Source organism: Antennarius striatus, chromosome 14 (assembly GCF_040054535.1).
Source record: "Antennarius striatus isolate MH-2024 chromosome 14, ASM4005453v1, whole genome shotgun sequence".
Lineage (NCBI taxonomy): Eukaryota > Metazoa > Chordata > Actinopteri > Lophiiformes > Antennariidae > Antennarius > Antennarius striatus.
Genome location: NC_090789.1, coordinates 19,936,027 through 19,961,832, shown reverse-complemented (window position 1 = coordinate 19,961,832; position 25,806 = coordinate 19,936,027). Strand labels below are relative to the sequence as shown.

The following is a 25,806-nucleotide window of genomic DNA, read 5'->3' as shown; positions in this document are numbered from 1 at the left end:
CTGGGATGGAGGACAACGTTTAGAAGACTGGTGAGGACAGTCATGATGGATTAGAGACAGTGGTGAGGACAGTCATGATGGATTAGAGACAGTGGTGAGGACAGATGATGGATTAGAGACAGTGGTGAGGACAGATGATGGATTAGAGACAGTGGTGAGGACAGATGATGGATTAGAGACAGTGGTGAGGACAGACATGATGGATTAGAGACAGTGGTGAGGACAGAGATGATGGATTAGAGACAGTGGTGAGGACAGACATGATGGATTAGAGACAGTGGTGAGGACAGACATGATGGATTAGAGACAGTGGTGAGGACAGACATGATGGATTAGAGACAGTGGTGAGGACAGATGATGGATTAGAGACAGTGGTGAGGACAGATGATGGATTAGAGACAGTGGTGAGGACAGATGATGGATTAGAGACAGTGGTGCTGGATCAGAAATGAGTTTATCAGAGGAACACCCCCCCCACCCACCCACCCAACGGTGTGTTTTGGGGGGGCACACACTGCGTTTTTTTTGGGGGGGGGGGCACACCGTGCTGCGGGGGGGCTCTAATCCCGGTGGCGCCTCCCTACATCAACAGTCTCCGGTCTGTCCGTCGAGACGAACCAGACGGGGGGGGGCTTGAGCCCCGGCAGTGAGAGCCTTGCTGTGATTGGCCGGGAGCGGACCCTCCATGCCAGCTGTTCGCCCATTGGCTGGAGCCTGTCGAGACGCTGACGCGCGCGGCGTCTGCCCTCTATTGTTGTTGTGTCGTGCACGCGCGCAGCCACAGGTCGCGCGCGGAGCCCGTGGGGCTGATCGAGAGAAACCCACGCGACACGACCAGCAGACAGCAGCTCGACACGCGACACACTCACAGTTCACGCGTGTCGACAGAGAGCATCTCACACACACACACACACACACACACACACACACACTCACACACTCACACACACACACACACACACACACACACGGACCGTCGGTGGCTCCTGTCCCTCCGGCTGATGTGTGAGTACAACCCGTTTGTCTTTGTGTTCCCGACCCGCGAACAGGGAGGGAGGGGGCAGGGGGGGCAGTTGTTGCTGACTCTGCAGAAATCCACGCCGACACTCGTGTTGTCTGTTTCCGGTTGTCGGTTCCGTGTCTTCGCCCCCCCCCCCGTGGGTAAAGTTCAGCCGGTCGGATGGAGGTGTCCGCGGTAAACGAGGCGGATCGCGGACATTTGGCTCCGTGACGCGCGATCAGCGGTGAGGATGAAGGAGACGCGGGGCCTTCAGACCCGCGGTGGGTCCACCTGTAGGGAGGTGGGGGACACATCCTACTGGAGGAAGTTTCCACGAGGAGCCGAATGTCACGGGGGAGCCGTGATGGGAGGGGGTCAGGAACAGTTTCTGTCCCTGAGGGCTGCAGGAGTGATGCTGAAGCGGGGGTGTGGATTGATTCACCCATCAGGGGAGTGTCCCCCCAGGACTCAGTGGGTTTGTCGTCCCCCCCTCACTGAACAACGATTGAACCTCCCATGGGACACCTGTAGGAATCAGATGGTGAAACCCAGACCAGGTCTACCTGTCTCACTCCAGACCAGGTCTACCCGTCTCACTCCAGACCAGGTCTACCTGTCTCACTCCAGACCAGGTCTACCCGTCTCACTCCAGACCAGGTCTACCTGTCTCACTCCATACCAGGTCTACCTGTCTCACTCCAGCCCAGGTCTACCTGTCTCACTCCAGACCAGGTCTACCTGTCTCACTCCAGACCAGGTCTACCTGTCTCACTCCAGCCCAGGTCTACCTGTCTCACTCCAGACCAGGTGAACTTAATTAAGTAAATTAAAGTATTGATTCTAATTCCATGAACAAGTTTAACAGAAGTCACACACTGGGGGGGTGGGGGGGGCTGGTACAGATGGACCCCAGAGGACCAGGAAACCCAACTACAGAGAACATCTCACTATGTTTGAGGAAAATGAAGCTTTGGTGTCTTCAGACATCAAGATGGAGAGACTGTCTCAACTGGAACCAAACACACCAGGACAGAACCGGATCAATGAAGAACTTTTGATTTCATTTCAGACAGTGAAGGAACCAAACGGGGAACCCCTCTGTTCTGTCATTCACCCAAATATATCAGAATCTGCTGGTACAGATGGATCCCACGAAGGACCAGGAATCAAGAGTCTTTTTAAATTATTGGTGTTCTCACACTCAAAGTTTGATTTTATCTTTAAAAGGAAATCAGTGTTAACACAAAGGTGTCTGTAGGTTCTAAGGAGATCATGAATTCATTTTAATGCAAACATGTTAATGGCTTTGTATGAAGCTGCGTCCCTAACAGTCAGCAGCTTGTGTCGCTGCGTTAGAGTCTTCTGGTGCGGTAGAACAACGAGACGTTAGGAACCTCCAGGACAGGAGACACGTCAGCGTCCACCTCAGGTGCCGTCCCGCCAGCCGATGGCGTGAGCTAGCTGTCCAAGCCGCCCATCAGAACCCAGAACCACCTGTTGGGTGAGAGGAGACCAATCCCCTGACAGCTGACGGCCTTGAAGACGGGACCGATCAGACCGAGACAGAAGAACAGTTGCTTCAGTTTCAGCCTTCAGGGAAGACACCACTCAGTGATATCGGGAGGACGAGACAATAAATATTCTCAGCAGAAGGCCACAAACTTTATCAGTGAAACAGAACTCATTTCCACTTCTGTACTCCTGCACTTCACTCACAATATTAGCATCTACTGGATTTCCTACGTCTATTTTACGTGTGATATGAACTTATTTTATTCATGCTTGGCCTGCTGTCTGTGTCTTTCACTGAGACATTCCTGGTTGTAAAGTAGTTTGTGCTGCATTTCTTGTTTGAATAACGACAACAAATGAACGACAATCATAGTACATGTCATTGTACCTTTATACTGGTGTATTAAAAATTATTCTGTGTAATATGTTTAGATTGTCTTAGTGTGACACGCGCCACATGTTTTTTATTTTTTTGTGTACCACAGTTAAGGTAATTTTACCTTATCAGAATTCTGGTTTAAAATATCTCAAATTACATTTTAATGAAACAGAATCAAAGTTAAAAATATATCCAGCTTTAGATATTCTAATCCTGATTTGTTTCCAGATATACCCTACCAGCCAAAGGTTTGGACATACCTTCTCATGTAATTATTTTCTATATTTTCTTTAATTACACTGTAGATTCTGAAGGTATCAAAACTATGAATGAACACACGTGGAGTTATATAGTGAACTAAAAAATGTGAAAAAGCTCAAAACATGTTTTATAGTTAGGATTCTGGAAATCATCCCCCCCCCAGCTTTGACAACAGCTTTGTAAACTCTTGTTCTTCTCTCGGTGAGCTTCCTCCGGTCGTCTCCTGAAACAGTTCTACAACAGTTTGAAGGAGTTCCCAGAGGTGCTGAGAACTTGTTGGACCTTTTGTCTTCACTCTGTGGTCCAACTCATTCCAAACTATCCCCATTGGGTTTAGGTCAGGTGACTGTGGAGGCCTGGTCATGTACTCAAATCATCCTCTTCTTGGTCAGATAGTCCTTATAGAGTCTGGGGTGCGTTTGGGTTCAATGCCCTGAAGGCAAAAAACCAGATAGGATGGCAGGTCGCTGCAGGATGCTGTGGTCACCATGTTGGTCAGGTGTGACTAACATCTGGAATAAATACCCGATGGTGTCACCAGCAAATCCCCCAACTCCTCTGAACAGTCAATGTAGAGACGGTCTGCTATAGAACTCTGAGGTATCTACCTGGTCTCTAAACTGGGGTGATGTTCACGTGTGATTTGTGAGTTTCGTGGCTCAGATGACCTTCTCAGCAGCAGAGGTGACCCTTGGTCTTCTGTTCCTGGTAGGTCCTCATGTGAACCAGTTTCATTGTAACGCTTGATGGTTTTTGTGCCTGCTTGGAAGACCCTCCAACGGTTTTCCATATTTGCAGACCGACTAACCTCCAGTTGTCTAAGTACTGATGGACTGTTGTTATTCTTTACTCTGGGTGGTTCTTGTCGTCACATGGGTTCTAACGCATGTCAAATAGGGCTGTGAACTGTTACCAACCTGAGAAGAGGAACCTTTTCAGGAGACAACCTAATGAAGCTCATGGAGAGAAAAGCAAGAGTTTACAAAGCTGTCGTCAAAGTAAAGGGTTGAGGAATCTCACATAAAAAACATGTCCAGAGCTCTCACACAATGTGTTGTTTGCTTTGTAATTCTTTATCTTGCTTCATAGTGTTGATGTCTTCAGTTTATATCTACAACTTAGAAAGCAATAAAAATAAAAAATAAAAAACATTGAATGAGAAGGTGTGTTGAAAATGTTGACTGGTGGTGTCTATAACTTAAATTACAATCTAAGTATGGATATTCTTAATTCTAGATTCAGATATTTAGAAAATAATTATGACAAGACATAATTCCAAACAAGATATTACAGAACAATTTTTTATCACTAAAGTAAACTTAAAGTTTCTTAAAAGGTCAGTTCAAATTTCTTGGACTGAGAAAAACTTAACACCTTAAACTGAATTAGAACTCATCAAAAATTTTGATCTATGACCAAAATTACAAATAGGCACATTTCAGATAGCAGACGGCTGATTTATCCGTGTCTGTATTTGTGCTTTTTGTTAGTTTCTACTGGATCTGTGTTTTAAAGACATCATTGTTACCCCAGAGTGGAGGACTAGTGAGAGTTACTCTTCACGTTTGATACCTTTGGACATGTAATTTATACCCATCGCCTGTATCCCCTCTGCTGACAGGGGCTGATTCAGAGCTGGGTCATCATGATGCCACTGAACTGTCTGGTCACTCATTGGCTGACCAACTTAATAACAGGTAAGCACGACAACCAACATTGCCTTCTTGGATGTTTCCATTAAACATGCTTGACATTGGCCTGTAAAGATAATCAAGAACACGTCAACATCCTAAATGACACAAAGACCCACAGTCCTTTCTCTTATGTCTTATGGTTTTACACAGCGACCAAGCTGGAGTGTAGCAGCAATACCTTTTTTAGACTTTATTCACACTGTAAAAAGAGCAGTACTATATAAACCTGTTACAGTGTTTGATTATAGATTAGTATCCACAAGGATAAGCTGTGAAGTGTGAGAACAACATCATCGTTGTGTGTGATATTTTACGCCCCTGGTGCTGCTCTCTAAAAACAATCAGAATAATCTTTATTGTCATTGCTGAAGTTGACTGCGCAACAATCTTTTGTGTTGGATCTGGATAATGCTCAGACTGGCTTCAGTACAACAGTAGAGACTGGCTTTAGTAGGACAGTAAAGACTGGCTTTAGTAGGACAGTAGAGACTGGCTTCAGTACAACAGTAGAGACTGGCTTTAGTAGGACAGTAGAGACTGGCTTTAGTAGGACAGTAGAGACTGGCTTTAGTAGGACAGTAGAGACTGGCTTTAGTACGACAGTAGAGACTGGCTTTAATAGGACAGTAGAGACTGGCTTTAATAGGACAGTAGAGACTGGCTTTAATAGGACAGTAGAGACTGGCTTTAGTAAGAGAATAGAGACTGGCTTTAGTAGGACAGTAGAGGCTGGCTTTAGTAGGACAGTAGAGACTGGCTTTAGTGTCACAGTAGAGGCTGGTTTTAGTAGGAGAGTAGAGGCTGGCTTTAGTAGGAGAGTAGAGGCTGGCTTTAGTAGGAGAGTAGAGGCTGGCTTTAGTAGGACAGTAGAGACTGGCTTTAGTAGGAGAGTAGAGGCTGGCTTTAGTAGGACAGTAGAGACTGGCTTTAGTAGGACAGTAGAGACTGGCTTTAGTGTCACAGTAGAGGCTGGTTTTAGTAGGAGAGTAGAGGCTGGCTTTAGTAGGAGAGTAGAGGCTGGCTTTAGTAGGAGAGTAGAGGCTGGCTTTAGTAGGACAGTAGAGACTGGCTTTAATAGGACAGTAGAGACTGGCTTTAATAGGACAGTAGAGACTGGCTTTAGTAGGACAGTAGAGACTGGCTTTAATAGGAGAGTAGAGACTGGCTTTAGTGTCACAGTAGAGGCTGGTTTTAGTAGGAGAGTAGAGGCTGGTTTTAGTAGGAGAGTAGAGGCTGGCTTTAGTAGGACAGTAGAGACTGGCTTTAGTAGGACAGTAGAGGCTGGCTTTAGTAGGAGAGTAGGGGCTGGCTTTAGTAGGAGAGTAGAGGCTGGCTTTAGTAGGAGAATAGAGGCTGGCTTTAGTAGGAGAGTAGAGGCCGGCTTTAGTAGGAGAGTAGAGGCTGGCTTTAGTAGGAGAGTAGAGGCTGGCTTTAGTAGGAGAGTAGAGGCTGGCTTTAGTAGGACAGTAGAGACTGGCTTTAGTAAGAGAATAGAGACTGGCTTAAGTGTCACAGTAGAGGCTGGTTTTAGTAGGAGAGTAGAGGCTGGTTTTAGTAGCAGAGTAGAGGCTGGCTTTAGTAGGAGAGTAGAGGCTGGTTTTAGTAGGAGAGTAGAGGCTGGCTTTAGTAGGAGAGTAGAGGCTGGCTTTAGTAGGACAGTAGAGACTGGCTTTAGTAGGAGAGTAGAGGCTGGCTTTAGTAGGACAGTAGAGACTGGCTTTAGTAGGAGAGTAGAGGCTGGCTTTAGTAGGAGAGTAGGGGCTGGCTTTAGTAGGAGAGTAGAGGCTGGCTTTAGTAAGATAATAGAGACTTGCTTTAGTGTCACAGTAGAGGCTGGCTTTAGTAGGAGAGTAGAGGCTGGCTTTAGTAGGAGAGTAGGGGCTGGCTTTAGTAGGAGAGTAGAGGCTGGCTTTAGTAGGAGAGTAGAGGCTGGTTTTAGTAGGAGAGTAGGGGCTGGCTTTAGTAGGAGAGTAGAGGCTGGCTTTAGTAAGATAATAGAGACTTGCTTTAGTGTCACAGTAGAGGCTGGCTTTAGTAGGAGAGTAGAGGCTGGCTTTAGTAGGAGAGTAGAGGCTGGCTTTAGTAGGAGAGTAGAGGCTGGTTTTAGTAGGAGAGTAGAGGCTGGCTTTAGTAGGAGAGTAGAGGCTGGCTTTAGTAAGATAATAGAGACTTGCTTTAGTGTCACAGTAGAGGCTGGCTTTAGTAGGAGAGTAGAGGCTGGCTTTAGTAGGAGAGTAGGGGCTGGCTTTAGTAGGAGAGTAGAGGCTGGCTTTAGTAGGAGAGTAGAGGCTGGCTTACTAGGAGAGTAGAGGCTGGCTTTAGTAAGATAATAGAGACTGGCTTTAGTGTCACAGTAGAGGCTGGTTTTAGTAGGAGAGTAGAGGCTGGCTTTAGTAGGAGAGTAGGGGCTGGCTTTAGTAGGAGAGTAGAGGCTGGCTTTAGTAAGATAATAGAGACTTGCTTTAGTGTCACAGTAGAGGCTGGCTTTAGTAGGAGAGTAGAGGCTGGCTTTAGTAGGAGAGTAGGGGCTGGCTTTAGTAGGAGAGTAGAGGCTGGCTTACTAGGAGAGTAGAGGCTGGCTTTAGTAAGATAATAGAGGCTGGCTTTAGTGTCACAGTAGAGGCTGGTTTTAGTAGGAGAGCAGAGGCTGGCTTTAGTAGGAGAGTAGAGGCTGGCTTTAGTAAGATAATAGAGACTGGCTTTAGTGTCACAGTAGAGGCTGGCTTTAGTAGGAGAGTAGAGGCTGGCTTTAGTAGGAGAGTAGGGGCTGGCTTTAGTAGGAGAGTAGAGGCTGGCTTTAGTAGGAGAGTAGAGGCTGGCTTACTAGGAGAGTAGAGGCTGGCTTTAGTGTCACAGTAGAGGCTGGTTTTAGTAGGAGAGTAGAGGCTGGCTTTAGTAGGAGATTAGGGCCTGGCTTTGGTAGGAGAGTAGGGGCTGGCTTTAGTAGGAGAGTAGAGGCTGGCTTTAGTAGGAGAGTAGAGGCTGGCTTTAGTAGGAGAGTAGAGGCTGGCTTTAGTAGGAGAGTAGAGGCTGGCTTTAGTAGGAGAGTAGAGGCTGGCTTTAGCATCACAGTAGAGGCTGGTTTTAGTAGGACAATGGACACTCCTACCTGCTATGTCTCTTCACCATCTCTTCATGGACTGACACTGAAGACTGACTCAGTTCAGTCGTGAACGTCACAACAGACCTTTGTCTGACGTCATCATTGATGTCGGTACAAACCCTTAAATACTGCTGCTCCTGTTATTTCTCATTCAGGAATCATTTCCTCCCATTTCCTCTCTGTCCTTTGCAGAAAATAAATTACATTAATCAGAGTTTTATGTTTTTCTCCAGTTAAGTATTTATTTCCTCATCAGGTCATATCAGTAATAAATACTCTCTCTACCTCTTGCTCTGTCTCTCACTCTCTATCCTTTTTTTTCGTCATTTGAAAATTCTTGCCTTTGTTTTTCTTGGTTTTATTTCTTTTAAAGTTCTGTTTTAATTTCCTTCCATTTGTCTAGAAATGTATTTTCACTGTGTGAGCGAACCAGTCCGTGGTTCAGTGACATCAGGACTGAGACCAGCTCTTCCTCAGACCAGAGACAACCGTGTCAGTTGTTTGGTCCAAACCTTGGTTTAGGGGCAATTTCACACCTGCAGTTTTGTGCAAGAATGGACAGAAAAGTTAGGAAGTCTGAATGAAACCAGTAAGCGGGAAAGCCCCGTAAGATCCTGGTTATTTTGAATTGATTATGTAGAGCGCCTGACCTCCAAGGCTTCTTTTGAGCAAGAGCTTCCTTTGTCTTCTGCCTCTCCGCGTCCTGGTGAAGAGGTCAGCAGCATGGTGACCTCCACAGGCAATAGATCACATCCTGCTCCAGGCCATCACATTCAGGCTTTGGGCCTCACACATGTTGGCCAAATGCAAACGTGTGTGTTTTTGTTCAGTGTGTGTCCATTGGTCCAAATGTTTGCAGGACATATTTGTCCTCAGTGCAGCGAGGCAAAAAGCCCCCATACAAAACCAATAGATGTCTAATGGGAAGGTCAGGAAGAACATGTGGTTACCTCACATGTGACATTCTGTAATTCACTGCAGTCATGTGACACACAGTGGGCTGGGCTCATTGCTGCCATCATCACAATTTATGTTTGTTTAATGATATACGTTTACAGCCCACGCGGTAACTGTTGGCTGATCTGTGTTACGAGGCTGAACGGGGGCCAGGGATGTTGTTAGCGAGCAAAATATCAGTCATTAAAGCTGAGTACGTCACAACAGATTGGGAAAACAAGGTCTAATTTAAGATCATGAATACATGTGTAAGGTGTGTAAGGTGAGACACAAGTCCGTCTGTGGAACCGATCTGTTGTCCCACTATATTTTCACTCAGTAATGACCATTCTGATTCTCTAAAGTGGTCCACCAGAGTGAACCTGTGTGTGTTACGTCTAACCAGTGGTGCTCTGTGTCCTGTGACAGCAGCATCATTTCGGTGAACCCCCCCAGCAGTAACGATGCCTGCCTCAGCATCGTCCACAGCCTCATGTGCCACAGACAGGGTGGGGAGAACGAGGGCTTTGCCAAGCGGGCGATCGAGAGCCTGGTGAAGAAGCTGAAGGAGAAGAAGGACGAGCTGGACTCTCTCATCACTGCCATCACCACCAATGGAGTCCATCCCAGCAAGTGTGTCACCATCCAGAGGACCCTGGACGGACGGCTGCAGGTCGGTCCACGCCCCGCTGACCAACACACACCCTCACCGTTCGTGGTGTGTGATTTACGTCTGAAGGCCTCTTTGGTTCCATGAATCCAGACAGAACACAGGTGTAGAGCCCTGCCTCTGTGGATTTAATGCTGGTCTTGTGACACATCAGTCTCTGAGCTGCCCCCTACTGGCCTGGTGGTGTTATTCCCCTGCACATGTACACCTGGCAGCCAGAGCTGCTGTTGTTGTGTTATTTTATTAAATCAGTTTGGTCAGTTGTCAGGTTCAGGACAAAAAGGAGAAGACAACAGTTTATATTTTTTACACGCGAGGAGAACGGACAGAGGTGTGCTCGATACAAACGTCTATCCGCTCCCAGGATTTCTCTGCCGAACCCTCTTTTTATTTAGGGCAGTCCCTGTTTACATTTATTTTTTCTAAGGGATGGGGGGCAGAAAGACAACAGTAAAACAACATCTGGCATGATGCAATAAAAAAGTGACACAGTCATTCTAATCTGTTTTAGGGCATCCTCTCCTTTGAAGATAACAACCAGTGTCACTCTTATTGTCATTCAGAGGTCGCATCCTGCTCAAATGGCTCCCACCAACACTCTGGTGGTCCCCCTGCTGGTTTCGTCTGCCTAGAAAAGAACTTAAAACATAGCAATACACTTCATACAGATATAAACATTAACATGGCCATGTTACAAAGAATAAAGGAATATAAAAAGAGTAAATATGAGATCATTTATATACATTATTCTAACATCAGTCCTTGTTGATTTTACTTATCATGGCTCCAGTTTCTCACCCATTTACTCCTAGTCCACACTATTCTCAAAGATTTATGTTCTTGATGAACCAGGTGTGAACTTTTCTCTTCTTCTGACGAAGGAGGGAAACATTTGTCTTATAGAAACAGTCGTCTTGTATGATCACAGCGGATTGGCTGCTCCAAAATGGCCACCAGGGGTTTGTGCTGTGCTGTGATTGTCTCTGACCAATCAGTGGTCTTCATGGTGTACTGTGACGTAGCAATGCTTCGTTGGTCTGTGTTCCAGCAGCTGTCTAACGGTTAAACGGTGCTCTGCTCTCTCCCCAGGTGGCGGGGAGGAAAGGCTTCCCTCATGTCATTTATGCACGACTGTGGCGCTGGCCTGACCTCCACAAAAACGAACTCAAGCATGTCAAGTTCTGCCAGTTTGCCTTTGACTTGAAGTATGACAATGTGTGTGTGAACCCCTACCACTACGAGAGAGTGGTGTCGCCAGGCATCGGTACGCCCCCGTCCTGCTGACAGGGTGTCACTATGTCAGTGACTCCCATTGATGAGTGTATGCCCAATGTTAGACTGTTGGTATTCATTTTTATTTGTTTTTTCTGTCCTCTCTGACAGTTGGTCTCAGCCTTCAGAGTCCTGGTGAGTTCCACACGACAACACTTTATGATTTAGAGCAGCAGTCCCTGGTACCGGACGGCACTGAACGTTTGAATTTTTCTTTTTTTTTTTACTGATTACCAGTCTAAAGATGTTTTATTTTGAAAAGTGACGTCTGTGCTGAAGGACACACAGACGAATGCGTGTGTCTGTCCCGCTTGACAGGTCTCGGTCACGTGACAGGTTACCAGCCATTACCCCTAAATTAAGCGCCCACAACTGCCCCAGTGTTCTGGATTAAAGTCAAGGCAGATTATCCTGAGACCCTAAAAGTGTCTTAATCCCTGCTTCCATTTCCAACCTCCTGTCTCTGTGAAGTGGGATTTTCTGAATCCACCACAAACCAAACCAAACTATGGAGTGGACCGGACGTTATGATTATTATTTGATTGACTTGTTCACTCTTTTATATAGTAATGATCAGTATTTTATTTCTCCTATGTTGAATGCAGTGATCGTAAATCGCTATAGGGTTTTTAAAAATAAACCTTAGCAGCACAGTCATTTGAATCAAGTTTTTTAATATAATTTTTCATTGAAAAGGATTTTTGTTGTAAAAAAAACTTTGTTTACAGATGTTGATTATCAGCATATGAACAAAAGGTTGTTTATTGTCTGTTGATGTCTGTATTTTACATAAAACCACTGATGATTTATTATTAGACTACAGCTGTCCTGGTGTCATTAATGGTTATCGAGCAAATGAAGACCGGTCCGTTAAATATTGTCTGAGATGAACCCGGTCTGTGGAGATGAAGAGGTTGGGGACCGCTGGTCTAGAGGATTTTGCTAACATGGGGATTTCTTGTATGTCATCAAATATATGAACATAGTTAGCTGTGAATTATGTCGTGAGTCATTGATTCAAGTTAAAAAGAGGTTCATAAGTTCCCATTTTGCTTGCTGGTCTGTTACCCGGTATTCCCAACCTGTGCAGCAGGTCAGTGAGCCTCAGATAGAGGGGCGTGTCCTCTAACACGTGCACAATGACGGGCTGACGTAGGTTAGTGGATGGAGATGAAGTATTGACGTCAGCCAGCAGTTTAATATACTTTATACACAAGAACAAACCTCCACGTTTTGTTTTACCTCTCTGATAACATCCCATGTTTCATTAGACTGCGTTAGCTGAGCTCCCCGGTGTTGTTAGCCAGCGATTTCTCATTGTTCGTGACGTTGTCGGGAAACACAGCTTTAATCACATCCTGTCTGTAATCACCTGTTATCATTTTCAAACACTATGTTTTACTCCACAAATTCTCTGCGATGTTTGAGGTGGTTTCAGTTGGTTCAGCCCATGTAGTGTTTACACAATGAGCCAGGGGGTCCCATTCAAAGATGAGTTTCCTGTGACTGGGGGGCAGCATCATGGTGACTGTAAGCACCACGTTTATTTGACACGTGTTATATATGTATGAAGGGGTTTCTCTACTTGCTGTCATTTCACAATAAAAGCCAAACTTGAATTTAAGACATTTTCATGTCATTTGCTGTCATTCACTTATGACAGATTCTGATCTAGTCCATCCATACAAATGGAGGCATCAGTGTCCTTGGGTAAAAACGTTCTAGTTGATTTCAGTTTGTTTGCTGGGGTTGCTTATGATCAAATGAGGATACCAATGTTAAACACCTTTCTTAACAATGCATACGTTTAATGGAACAGTGGTAGGATCAGAGATTTATGCAGAACAGCATTTTGCAGCTGTGTTGTCTTTATTAATAACACTGATCTTATGCTGCAAAAACCAACCTGGCTTGGCCTATCCAGCTCTTCATCACCTTCATCTGACCTCTTGTTCGTTTCAGTGAAGCCAGATATTATCTCCTTGGGCTGATGACCTTTCTCTGATGTAGTTTGATGTTGTTTGTGGGTCACTTACATGTTGTTGTGTTGTGTTCACCTCGTGCTGCAGCAGCACCAGGCAGCCTGATCAAAGAGGAGTACATCCATGACTGCATCCAGATGGACCTCCCACCTGGCATGCCTCTATCTGACCACCAGGGGGCCCTGAAGCTGCCTCCACCAGACCACTATGGCCAGCCTTTGCCCCCCCCACAGATGTCCTCTGAGCCCCACGGCCCCCCGTCTGTCTCCAGATACACTAACCTGCCTGTCTCACCCAAAGGTCAGCTGTTCGTCATCACTGAATGATCTGATCTATTAATACTGACTAACCTCAGGTGTTGTGGCTGACGGGGTGTTGGGTTGATCTCCCTCTAGTGTCTGCTTCTGGGACCATGCTACCACTGCAAAGCGGTCACAGCGATGGTCGTCTCCACACTGCATCCCCACAGACTCAAGTTCTGATCCCAACAACACGACCTCCGACCCCAACCCAACCCCCTCCCCTCCCTCAGCAACAAGCTGCTCAGCCAGCCCACCCACCACAAGCCACTCTACCTCCTCATCCTCACGGACAAAACGGGTACAGCAGCAATAAACACTCTCAGAGTCCGGCCGCCTTCCACAGTGAGTTCACTCAGACCCAGCGAGCACGTCTTCACACGTAAAGAATGGAGCTTCACTATCCCTATCTCTATCCCTATCTCTATCCCTATCTCTATCCCTATCTCTACCCATATTCCCTATGTCTACCCATATGCCTATCTCTATGTCTATTGCTATCTCTATCCCTATCTCTATCCCTATCTCTACCCATATTCCCTATGTCTACCCATATGCCTATCTCTATGTCTATTGCTATCTCTATCGCTATCTCTATTGCTGTCTCTATCTCTATCACTATCCCTATTTCTATCCCTATTTCTATCACTATCCCTATCACTATCTCTATCCCTATTTCTACCCATATCCCTACCTCTATCCCTATCTCTATGTCTATTGCTATCTCTAGCGCTATCTCTATTGCTGTCTCTAGCACTATCCCTATCTCTACCCATATCCCTATCTCTATGTCTATTGCTGTCTCTATCTCTATCACTATCTCTACCCATATCCCTATCTCTATCACCATCTCTATCCTTATCTCTACTAATATCCCTATCTCTATTACTATCTCTATCACCATCTCTATCACTATATTTATCACTATATCTCTATCTCTATCACTATATCTACCTCTCTCTATCACTATCTCTATTGCTGTCTCTATCTCTATCACTATCCCTATTTCTATTACTATCTCTATCCCTATTTCTATCACTACCTCTACACATATCCCTATCACTATCTCTATCACTATTACTATATCACTCTCTCTATCCCCATCTCTATCCCTTTCTCTATTTCTATTGCTATCTCTATCCCGATCACTATCCTTATTTCTAACACTATTTCTACTCATATCCCTATATCACTATCTCTATCACTATCTCTATCCCTATCTCTATTGCTATCTTTGTCTGTATTACTATTTTTATCTCCATCAATATCTGTAGCTCTATCCTTATCTCTACCCCTATCTCTATCACTATCTCTCTCCCTATCTCTATCCCTATCTCTATCTCCAGCCTCATATCTTTCCCTGTCCCTAACACTATCCCTGTCTATATCTCTATCCTATCACTATCTCTATGTCTATTGCTATCTCTATTGCTCTCTCTATCACTATCCCTATCTATACCCATATCCCTATCTCTGTCACTATCTCTATCACCATATCTAGCACTATATTTATCACTATATCTATCTCTATCTCTACCTCTATCTCTATCACTATCTCTATTGCTGTCTCTATCACTATCCCTATCACTATCCCTATCTCTATCCCTATTTCTATCACTACCTCTACCAATATCCCTATCACTATCTCTATCTCTATTACTATATCCCGATCACTATCCCTATTTCTAACACTATCTCTACCCATATCCCTATATCTTTCACTATCTCTATCCCTATCTCTATCGCTATCTTTATCTGTATCACTATCTCTATCTCCATCACTATCTGTAGCTCTATCCTTATCTCTATCCCTATCTCTACCCCTATCTCTACCCCTATCTCTATCCCTAACTCTCTCCCCAGCCTCATATCTTCCCCTGTCTCTAACACTATCCCTGTCTGTATCTCTATCCTATCCCTATCTCTATGTCTATCTCTATTCTCATACCTTTCCCTAACACTATACCTATGCCTATCATTATGCATTCCTGAAAGAGGATTTTATATTCAGCGTCTGAATGGAAAAGCCCATAATTTTTTAAACAATATATATCCATCTTTTGGATGTCCATAAACATAGGTTACAGCAGTACAATATAAATGTATGGGAACTGAGTGTACATAAATGTAAGGCCACCTACAGAGTCATCATATCTGACGTGTCTGAAAAAATGGAGTGGATTCAGTTTCTGCTACATCAGTAGCTTTAAAGAAACAGGAGAAAATGTAACAAATACGATAAATAATGTGTCCTGTATTGATTTTCTTTATTGAACATTGTGACACAGATGGACACATTACTAAAAATGTACAGTAATTAGTAAATGCTTGTGGTTAACGGAACACGTGTTCTCTTCTGAAGCTGCTTTAACCCGGACTACTTCCTGACGGATGGTGCAGTCTGTGGCTCACCCAATTACAACTCATAAATATTTGATACCTCGAACTTAAAGAGATTATTTTCTTGAACGAAAATCATAAATGTTTTGTGAGTCTGGGTAGAAAATATTTATATTAAGGAACATTGAAAGTTGTGGCTTCTAATTGTGCTTGTAATTCAGCAGTTTGGACAGGCAGCAGCACAGCCTCCTATACACCTGTTGGACCCCAGCAGAACGGACGAGGTCATCAGCAGCCGGCCCTTCATCACCCCAACCACCACTGTAAGACAAGGTCCAAAACATGCTTGTGTCATGTCAGTTACACAATGTCTTTCATATGGTGTCACTATGTTATCAGATCAGTGTGGGTAGAACACTGGACGAGGTGGGGTAGAACACTGGACGAGGTGGGGGAGAACACTGGACGACCCCTAACAAAGAGAGGACGACCCCTAACAAAGAGAGGACGTTCATTCAAACATGATTACAGACAGGACACAAAACTAACATTGTTCAAAAACGTTACAAGAAAAGAAAGACAAATAATTGTCTGTAGAAGTCTGATATTGTGATGAATCGTGAGAGACACACTCCTCCGTTAGTCCTCTGATGCATCACCTCTGGCTTTAGAACCCACGGAACCCTCCGAGGCGTGGACGTGTGGAGACTTCCAAAAGTATTTAAACCCTCAAACCTTGAACATGTTGGTACGTTACAGCCACCAGCATTAAAGGATTGTACTGGACTTTTCTGTGAAAGACAGACAAACTGACAGACAGCTGTAGATCTCCGACTCTACGTTGTTTTATTATTATTTTCATTCATAAAAAAGCTAAAATGTTCACTGTGCAAATGGAAAAAGCCCCCTTGGGGTGAAACCAATGCCTTCAGAAGTTGCTTGATGTTTGCTGAATGATGGGTTGTTGAACTAATAACTGAGTAGAGTCCATCAGCGTGTCATGTCATCTGAGAACAGACGACTGTTCTGTGACGCTTCAGAGGTTTGGTGAGAGAAGAGATCAAGGAGCAGCCTGGGGGGTCAGGGATTAGTTGTAGAGACGTTTCCAGGAGGGTGAGGCTACAAATGATCTGGCGAGAAAGATGTCAGTCTCTTTGTTTCAACTCACACGTCATTCATTCATTCATTAACTCGTTCCTTCGTTCATTCATTCATCCATCTTCGATCACGAGCGTCTTGTCTCCTGTCTGGGGTAGGGGTCACAGGTGTTGCTGGATCCTACATTTCAGGGTGATTCCGTGATATTTTTCTCAGAATTAAGTTTTTAAAACTGTTGTCTGAGTAAAACAGATTTCTGTCTTTTTTATTGTTTCTCAAAGCCAGAAGAATCAGGATAATATTTGATCTGTGTTGTTAAAGGAGGATCAATAGATTGTTTCAGACCGATACCGTATTTAAAATGTTTGCCCAGTATGTCATGTCCAAATGTCTTAGCTTGTATCTGGATAAGCTGAAGTTCAGAGAAAATTATAAGACCTGACGAGTTAATGAATTTACCCGATTATTTCTTAAACTGTAAAATAACACATTTTCCAGAGAACATGAATGGTAAATAGTGGCGGTGATAATGAGAATGGGTCGTTTTTCAGACCGTATTTCTATATTCTGCTCCCTCCTGTGCAGAGAAGAATGAAGAATGGAGCTGTGGTTGGTGGTGGTTTCTTCATAATATTGATAACCTGGGGGGGGGGGGGGGGGGCTCAGTGGTTTCATCTAAAATGGAGAAAGGATGAGAATCTGTGGCCCCCCCGACAGGACAGGAAGACAGGACGTTTTATTTTCACAATATTGATGACATGTAGATGATAGACTGGACACGTGATGAGAGACGCTGACAGCCAGCAAAGGGGAAGTTAGCATTAATGAGCACCAGTGGAAGTTAGCATTAATGAGCACCAGTGATGGCTGGAGCTGTGAGAGCTTCAGGAGTGGAGACCAAACACACGATGGTGTTAAATGTTCACCAGCAGTGAGATGTGGAGGAGCTGGACGGAACACGATGATACAGAAGAGGTGTTCCCACCTGGCCAGAAGACGTTATTCAGACCGCAGTGACAGGAAGTGATGTCGTGTCAACAACCAGTCTGCTGTTAAACTGGAGTGTGACATCATCACCACGCCTCAGACTTATCCTGTCATGTCTCTGCTTTTCAGGGTCTCAGCATCACGGCTCCACTTTCCCTCCTTCTGTGTCCAACCACCCAGGTAGAGACCAGACGTCCTCCGTTATTTCATGTTCTACTGTTTTGACCCCAAACTCCAGTGTTTAGTCCAGGAGAACCTCCAGATGGCAGCTGATCAACACACCACCTACTGAGATACCAACCGCATCTCGTTCTTTACCACGTGTTGGTGGATGGATACGACATCAGTGAGACCGGATCTCGTTCCTTACCACGTGTTGGTGGATGGATACATCAGTGAGGCCGCATCTTGTCTTTACCACGTGTAAGTGGATGGATACATCAGTGAGGCCGCATCTCGTTCTTTACCACTTGTTGGCGGATGGATACGACATCAGTGAGACCGGAACTCGTTCTTTACCATGTGTTGGCGGATGGATACATCAGTGAGACCGGATCTCGTTCTTTACCACGTGTTGGTGGATGGATACATCAGTGAGACCGCATCTCGTTCTTTACCACTTGTTGGCGGGTGGATACATCAGTGAGACCGCATCTCGTTCTTTACCACGTGTTGGCGGATGGATATGACATCAGTGAGACCGGATCTCGTTCCTTACCACGTGTTGGTGGATGGATACATCAGTGAGGCCGCATCTCGTTCTTTACCACGTGTAAGTGGATGGATACATCAGTGAAGCCGCATCTTGTTCTTTACCACGTGTTGGTGGATGGATACAACATCAGTGAGACCAGATCTCGTTCTTTACCACTTGTTGGCGGATGGATACGTCAGTGAGACCGCATCTCGTTCTCGTAGCTCACGTGTTCTCTGACTCCGTGTTTCTTTTCATTCATAATTTTTTACGTAACTTATATATCATGAATTATACTCAGGTAAAGTCTGATGTCTGTTGGTTGATAAAAGTTTTTTACATAATGTAGGCGGTTTGGGTCTTTCTAACAAGGCTGGAACTGGTTAAAATGATTTTAATACTTAGTGTTGTTTGACTTTTACTTCAGTCACTGAGTGGACTAAACCTGTATGTGGAGGGACTACTTAACGTACACCACGCGTGTTGTGGATGCAGAAGCTGACTTCCTGGTGTCACCAGTCCCTGTGGTGTCCCTCCAGGTCCAGAGTTCTGGTGCTCTATCTCCTACTTTGAAATGGACGTCCAGGTGGGCGAGATGTTCAAGGTGCCCTCCAGCTGCCCGGTGGTGACGGTGGATGGATACGTCGACCCTTCAGGAGGCGATCGCTTCTGCCTCGGCCAGCTGAGCAACGTGCACCGCACAGACGCTAGTGAGCGAGCCAGGTGTGTGTGTGTGTGTGTGTGTGTGTGTGTGCAAACACTGCTACTGGAACTAGAAAACACACCTGATTGGACCACAGCTGGGGGGGCGTTCTGTCCAGGAGGTCTCCTACTGGTGGGGGTCGTCCCTCCTGTCTACCCTGGTTGGTCTCCCCCTCTGTTCAGGCTCCACATCGGTAAAGGCGTGCAGCTGGAGTGTCGTGGGGAGGGGGACGTGTGGATGCGCTGCATGAGCGACCACGCCGTGTTCGTGCAGAGCTACTACCTCGACAGGGAGGCGGGCCGCGCCCCCGGGGACGCCGTTCACAAGATCTACCCTGGGGCTTACATCAAGGTGGGGTCACAGACACACACATGGACACACACAGGGACACACACAGGGACACACACATGGACACACACAGGGACACACACAGGGACACACACAGGGACACACACAGGGACACACACATGGACACACACATGGACACACACAGGGACACACACAGGGACACACACAGGGACACACACATGGACACACACAGGGACACACACAGGGACACACACACAGGGACACACACACAGGGACACACACATGGACACACACATGGACACACACATGGACACACACAGGGACACACACAGGGACACACACAGGGACACACACAGGGACACACACAGGGACACACACAGGGACACACACAGGGACACACACAGGGACACACACACAGGGACACACACATGGACACACACATGGACACACACATGGACACACACAGGGACACACACAGGGACACACACAGGGACACACACAGGGACACACACAGGGACATCTGAAGACCAGACGACAGTGAAGTCAGTTCAAACACACTTCAGCAGCTGATGAGCAGTAATGGAGCCACTTCTGCTGAATCAGCACCTCTACCAGGGACTAGATGTTGTGAAGGCTTGTTTCAGGACATCTGTCTGCATCAGCAATAAATACAGAAACAAAACGGACACAAGGAGGCCGTCTGTGTGTGGTGGGTTATTTCTTTACTTACAAACAGGACGAGTGTGAAGACTAGTGAACGTGGACACTGGGTTTTAAAGCCCTGGACTCTGTGAAGGGATGTTCCACGACTGTCCTGCTCGTGTCCGGTGCTTCTCCCCCTTCACCTGCTCGTGTCTCCTCAGGTGTTCGACCTCAGACAGTGTCACAGGCAGATGCAGCAGCAGGCGGCGACGGCGCAGGCGGCGGCCGCCGCCCAGGCCGCCGCTGTCGCAGGAAACATCCCAGGTCCAGGCAGCGTCGGAGGCATCGCACCTGCAGTCAGTAAGTGTTCAGGTAGAAACCAGCCTGGAACAGTCAGAGTGAAGGGTAGACATGAACAAGATACTCAATACACTGTACAGGCAGGAAACACTGGAGTAACCAGTTACAGATACAGTAGAACCTCCAGATACCAGTGCAATCAATCAATCAATCAATCAATCAATCAATCAGTCAATCAATCAAGTTTTATTTATAAAGCGCTTAATCACATCAACAGACATTTCAAAGCGCTTTAACAGACAGAGAAACCCAACAGTGGTGGGAAAAACTCCCTCATTGAGGAAGAAACTCCAGGCAGGACCCAGACTCTTTTGGGGGCCACCCACCTTGACCGGTGGGGTGGGAAATAAAATGAAGATGAGGACTGAGCTCATAAGTCAAACAACGTTGAACCATTTGACATAACTGCAATCATTTTGATACGTTCCAGCCTTGTAAAAAAGCCCCCCCAAAAATTATCAACCAATAAACATGCAGACTTTACTTGTGTGTAATTAATTATATATAAGTTACGTCACGAAAGAAAAGAAGTGCAAAAGTTAGAGAACACACGAGCTCCCATGTTCCTGACGTCATTAGTAGAGGATAGACTGAGTGAATTACAGGGTTAAAAAATCCAAGATGAGCAGGTCCAGTAGTAATGACTTCAGGTTTGTTACCGTTCAATATGAAGAAGTTGTGAAGCATCCAGGATTTAATGTCCCTGAGGCAGGTCTCTAATTTAATTAGTTGATCAGATTCATTTGTTTTAATTGATAGATATAATTGAGTATCATCAGCATAACAATGAAAATTAATGTTATGTTTCTTTATAATGTTTCCCGATGGTAACATAAAGAGATTAAACAGAAGTGGCCCCAGAACAGATCCCTGAGGTACTCCACAGGGGAGGGTCTCTGGATCTGATCATTTGTAATGAACAAGGACAAACAGACATCTGTCGTTTGACCCTAACCCCTGTGACTCTCAGCAGCTCAGTCTGGTCTGTACTCCTCTAACAGGTTGTCCTCTGACAGGTAGTCATTACCTGGTGGTCCTCGACCTTCTCTGGGGTCTTAGATGGGAATACAGCTTGGAGATCAGCCTGTAGTCTGATGTTGTGTCCATCCACTCTCTGGTGGTGTCTGAAACACGACTCGTGGACAGAGCGGCGGCTCGTCTCTCAGTTAACCCGTACGTCCAGCAGGTCGTACGTCCAGCAGGTCGTACGTCCAGCAGGTCGTACGTCCAGCAGGTCGTACGTCCAGCAGGTCGTACGTCCAGCAGGTCGTACGTCCAGCAGGTCGTACGTCCAGCAGGTCGTACGTCCAGCAGGTCGTACGTCCAGCAGGTCGTACGTCCAGCAGGTCGTACGTCCAGCAGGTCGTACGTCCAGCAGGTCGTACGTCCAGCAGGTCGTACGTCCAGCAGGTCGTACGTCCAGCAGGTCGTACGTCCAGCAGGTCGTACGTCCAGCAGGTCGTACGTCCAGCAGGTCGTACGTCCAGCAGGTCGTACGTCCAGCAGGTCGTACGTGGCGGTTCTACTTTATTCCACTCACACACCCCTCCGCCTTGCCCCCCCTCAGGTCTCTCTGCCGCCGCTGGGATCGGAGTGGACGACCTGAGGCGGCTGTGCATCCTGCGCCTCAGCTTTGTGAAGGGTTGGGGGCCCGACTACCCCCGGCAGAGCATCAAACACACCCCCTGCTGGGTGGAGGTCCACCTGCACCGCGCCCTGCAGCTCCTGGATGAGGTGCTGCACACGATGCCCCTGGCAGACCTGGGGCCATCTAACTGAGGACCAGGGCCATGTTTCAGCCCCAGTCTGGGTTCTATGAATGCGTGTTCACTCACATGTTTAGTTCCTTTGTGCTTCAGGCCAAATATAATAATAACATGTTAACTAAAGCAAACAGTCAAGCAGAAAATAATAACTGACCAATAAACTTAGACTCGGTGCACACGTGACACCTGGCACTAAGGGGCGTCTCTGGTGGTCGTCACGAGTACGAAACACCTGCATAGATACAGTAAATCAGTACAATTCATTATAATCATTTAAATTAGTGTTTATAACTCATGATTAACGTCCAGTCATTGAAGTCATCTTTTTTTTTTCACGTGTTGAACTGGAGTCACGCGTGTGAGCAGGTCGTCCACTACACGCATGAATGTCAGGCGGATACACGAGGGAAACGAAACCCCGCCTACTGGTTTACACGTATGTGCAGGCCTACGGGTAGGCCGACACGTTCAGGGGGGAATGAGCCCAGGACAGAATGAGGATGCATTGCGTTGCTATGACTACCTATGGAGGTGTGTGTGTGTGTGTGTGTGCATACGACCACTTTGTCTCAGTGGATGGACAGATTTACCAGCGGGGCAGTTGTGGGGGAGTCTGATGGTCGACCCCGACCCCGACCCCGGGCAGATGTTTCCTCCTCCCAGCAGACAGAAGGACCACAGTGTGAAGAGACTTTACCCGACAGTTAGTTTCTCAAGGGAAGCTGAGAAGACGTGGTCAACTAAACAACACCTGACTGACACGTTTCTGAATGAACCACAGGAAATGAAAGACAAGCAAGAAGAAGATCTGATGATCGTGTTACAAACAGGCAGGAGGAGCGTGTTGGTCGTGTCCTCATGGCCGATGGTGGGCAGACAGCTGTCGTGATCTAAATGAGTTGAAACGTTTCATCAGAGCAGACGGTGGACCGGCTAGACCCAGAGCTGTGGGGACGACTGGGACAGCCAGGATGCCTGTTAATGCCAGGTGTCACACACACACACACACGCACACACACACGCACACACACACACACACACACACACACACACACACACTCCTGGAACATGTTACTTGTAAAAACACGGCTGGTATGAAAGAATGCATCAAGGAAACCAGTGTGATGTCATGTCTGTGTCCGTGTGTGCTTTTCACTTCCTGTTGGTCTAAACTCAGTCAGCATTAGCATTGCTAGCTGGTTAGACCACATATCGTGCTCAGTTTAAGCTATATTACTTTTGTACCAAAACACTAAAAAGCCAAAAATATTGAGCTTTAAAGTAGTGACGTTGTTCTCTGTAATGAGACGATGCTACCCTGTACAGAACCAAATGTTTGGTGGAAATCTCCACTTCCAGAATACCCAGAATACCTCATGAGAACATCAGTCGCTGTTCAGTTTTCAGTCTGAACACAAAACATTTTCCTTGTCTTTTTAGCGTAATGTGAAGTCAACAGTGGAGCGCTGACGTGAGGTCTCACCTCAGCGCTCCGTTCACTACGCTTTGTCTTCATTTAGAGCCACAGATCACCGTTAGATAACAGACTGTGTGTGGGGGGGGCAACTGGTGTTCTACTCCATCAGCAGAAAGGAAGAAAGGGTTCTGATAAGTTGGATAGTTACATGTTATATATATATATATATATATATATATATATATATATATATGTGTGTGATGATTTCAAAGTAGCATAACACTATTACCTTTATAAAGACATAATGAAATGAAGGGACCTGGTAAAAAACGTTCAGTACACGAAAGTATGATTCTTAAAATATTGCAAACGAACCAAAACCTACATCGATCAACCTTCATCTGTATCCTGATATTCCATCAGCACTGCTTCATTTTATAGTTTGATCCGAGATCAAACTATAAAATGCTTTATCAAGTTAGCAAGAAAAATGATGAATTATTCTTCATGAATGTTATTCCTGAACAGGACACTAAAATATTCTGACACAAAATTAGCGACAGTATTTATGAACATCAAATTTCCTGTTTGGTCAACATTGACCCAAGTTAGCAGAGGTCTAGTTAGAGGCAAAAACAAAGTCACCAAATAGTTGTTCAGGAAACACCCTACGCTGCAGATAGACTCTAAACTGAAAACTAATCATTTACTGTATTTCACTCATTGATTATTTATTGATTTGACATGAGATCAAGTGACAGTTCCTACAGAATTTCTAACCTTTGATGGAAGCCATTCATCAGTATTCTCTCTAAGCTTTTTGACACCAGTGCCTTCTGTTCTCTGGGGGGAGTTAGGGTATCAACGCTAGGGTAACATCGTTAGGGTATCATTGTCAGGGTTAGGGTATCATTGTCAGGGTTAGGGTACCATCAGGTATCATTGTTAGAGTATCATCACTAGGTTTAGGGCAGCGGTCTCCACCCTCTTTGTCCCCACGGACCGGTTTCATCTCAGACGATGTTCAACGGACCGTCTTCATTTACTGGATAACCGTTAACACACCAGGACAGCTGGAGTCTGGTAATAAATCAGTGGTTTATATAAAATACAGACATCAACAGACAATAAACCTTTTGTTCATAAATTGATAATCAATACCTCTGTAAACGAAATAATTATAAGAATTATATTAAAAACTCGATTGAAGTGACGGCATTGATGAGGTTTATTTTAAATATAACGACTTACAATCAGTTCATTCACCATAGGAGAAATACTGATCATCAATCAAAGGGTGAACAATCAATCAATAATAATCATTATAATAATGAATTAGTGGTGGGGGGCCTCTGATCTCGGGGTGACGGAGACAACGACACCTGAAGTGTGTTCAGACGTCCGGTCGACTCCAGTTTGGTTTTCTTTATGGTCACTGCAGAAAATCCCACTTCAGAGACAGGAGGTGGAAATGGAAGCAGGGATCAAGATACTTTTAGGGTCTCAGGATAATCTGGTTTGACTTTAATCCAGAACACTGGGGCAGTTGTGGGCGCTTCATTTAGGGGCAACGGCTGGTAACCTGTCACGTGACCCAGACCTGTCAAGAGGCACAGGCGCACACATTCGTCTGTGTGTCATTCAGATGTCGCTTTTCAAAATAAAACATCTTTCAGACTCCGAAATAAATAAAATAGAAGTATCGTTAGGGTTAAAGTATCATCACTAGGGGTCAGGGTGTAACTGCTAGGTTTGGGGTATCATCGTTACAGTTCGGGCATCATCGTTAGGGTTAGGGCATCATCGTTAGGGTTAGGGTATCATCATTAGGGTTAGGGTATCATTATTAGGATTAGGGTATCATCGTTAGGGTATCATTGTTGGGGTTAGGGTAACATCGATAGGGTTAGGGTAACATCGATAGGGTTAGGGTATCATCGTTAGGGTTAGGGTACCATCGTTAGGGTTAGGGTAACATCGATAGGGTTAGGGTACCATCGTTAGGGTTAGGGTACCATCGTTAGGGTTAGGGTATCATCGTTAGGGTTAGGGTATCATCGTTAGGGTTAGGGTACCATCGTTAGGGTTAGGGTATCATCGATAGGGTTAGGGTAACATCGATAGGGTTAGGGTACCATCGTTAGGGTTAGGGTACCATCGTTAGGGTTAGGGTATCATCGTTAGGGTTAGGGTATCATCGTTAGGGTTAGGGTACCATCGTTAGGGTTAGGGTACCATCGTTAGGGTTAGGGTACCATCGTTAGGGTTAGGGTATCATCGTTAGGGTTAGGGTATCATCGATAGGGTTAGGGTACCATCGTTAGGGTTAGGGTACCATCGTTAGGGTTAGGGTACCATCGTTAGGGTTAGGGTATCATCGTT

At 45.7% G+C, this 25,806-nt stretch overlaps 1 protein-coding gene across 5 annotated transcripts; it reads left to right on the top strand.

The window, feature by feature from the left end:
* The first annotated feature begins 702 nt into the window (after nucleotides 1-702).
* smad10a (SMAD family member 10a) lies at nucleotides 703-25,806 on the top strand. 5 transcript variants are annotated; one of them, XM_068333164.1, is made up of 13 exons: nucleotides 703-1,005; nucleotides 4,774-4,849; nucleotides 9,318-9,558; nucleotides 10,645-10,819; nucleotides 10,939-10,962; nucleotides 12,897-13,109; nucleotides 13,205-13,453; nucleotides 15,670-15,771; nucleotides 17,663-17,713; nucleotides 18,767-18,937; nucleotides 19,028-19,281; nucleotides 20,103-20,241; nucleotides 21,809-25,806. In XM_068333164.1, the coding sequence occupies exons 1-13, from the start codon at nucleotides 1,002-1,004 to the stop codon at nucleotides 22,018-22,020; spliced, it is 1,911 nt and encodes a 636-aa protein (XP_068189265.1). In that variant the 5' UTR covers nucleotides 703-1,001; the 3' UTR covers nucleotides 22,021-25,806. The 5 variants fall into 5 exon arrangements, with proteins under 5 accessions (XP_068189265.1, XP_068189268.1, XP_068189266.1 ...); XM_068333167.1 differs by having other exon boundaries at nucleotides 18,767-18,950; nucleotides 19,113-19,281; XM_068333165.1 differs by having other exon boundaries at nucleotides 9,315-9,558; nucleotides 15,673-15,771.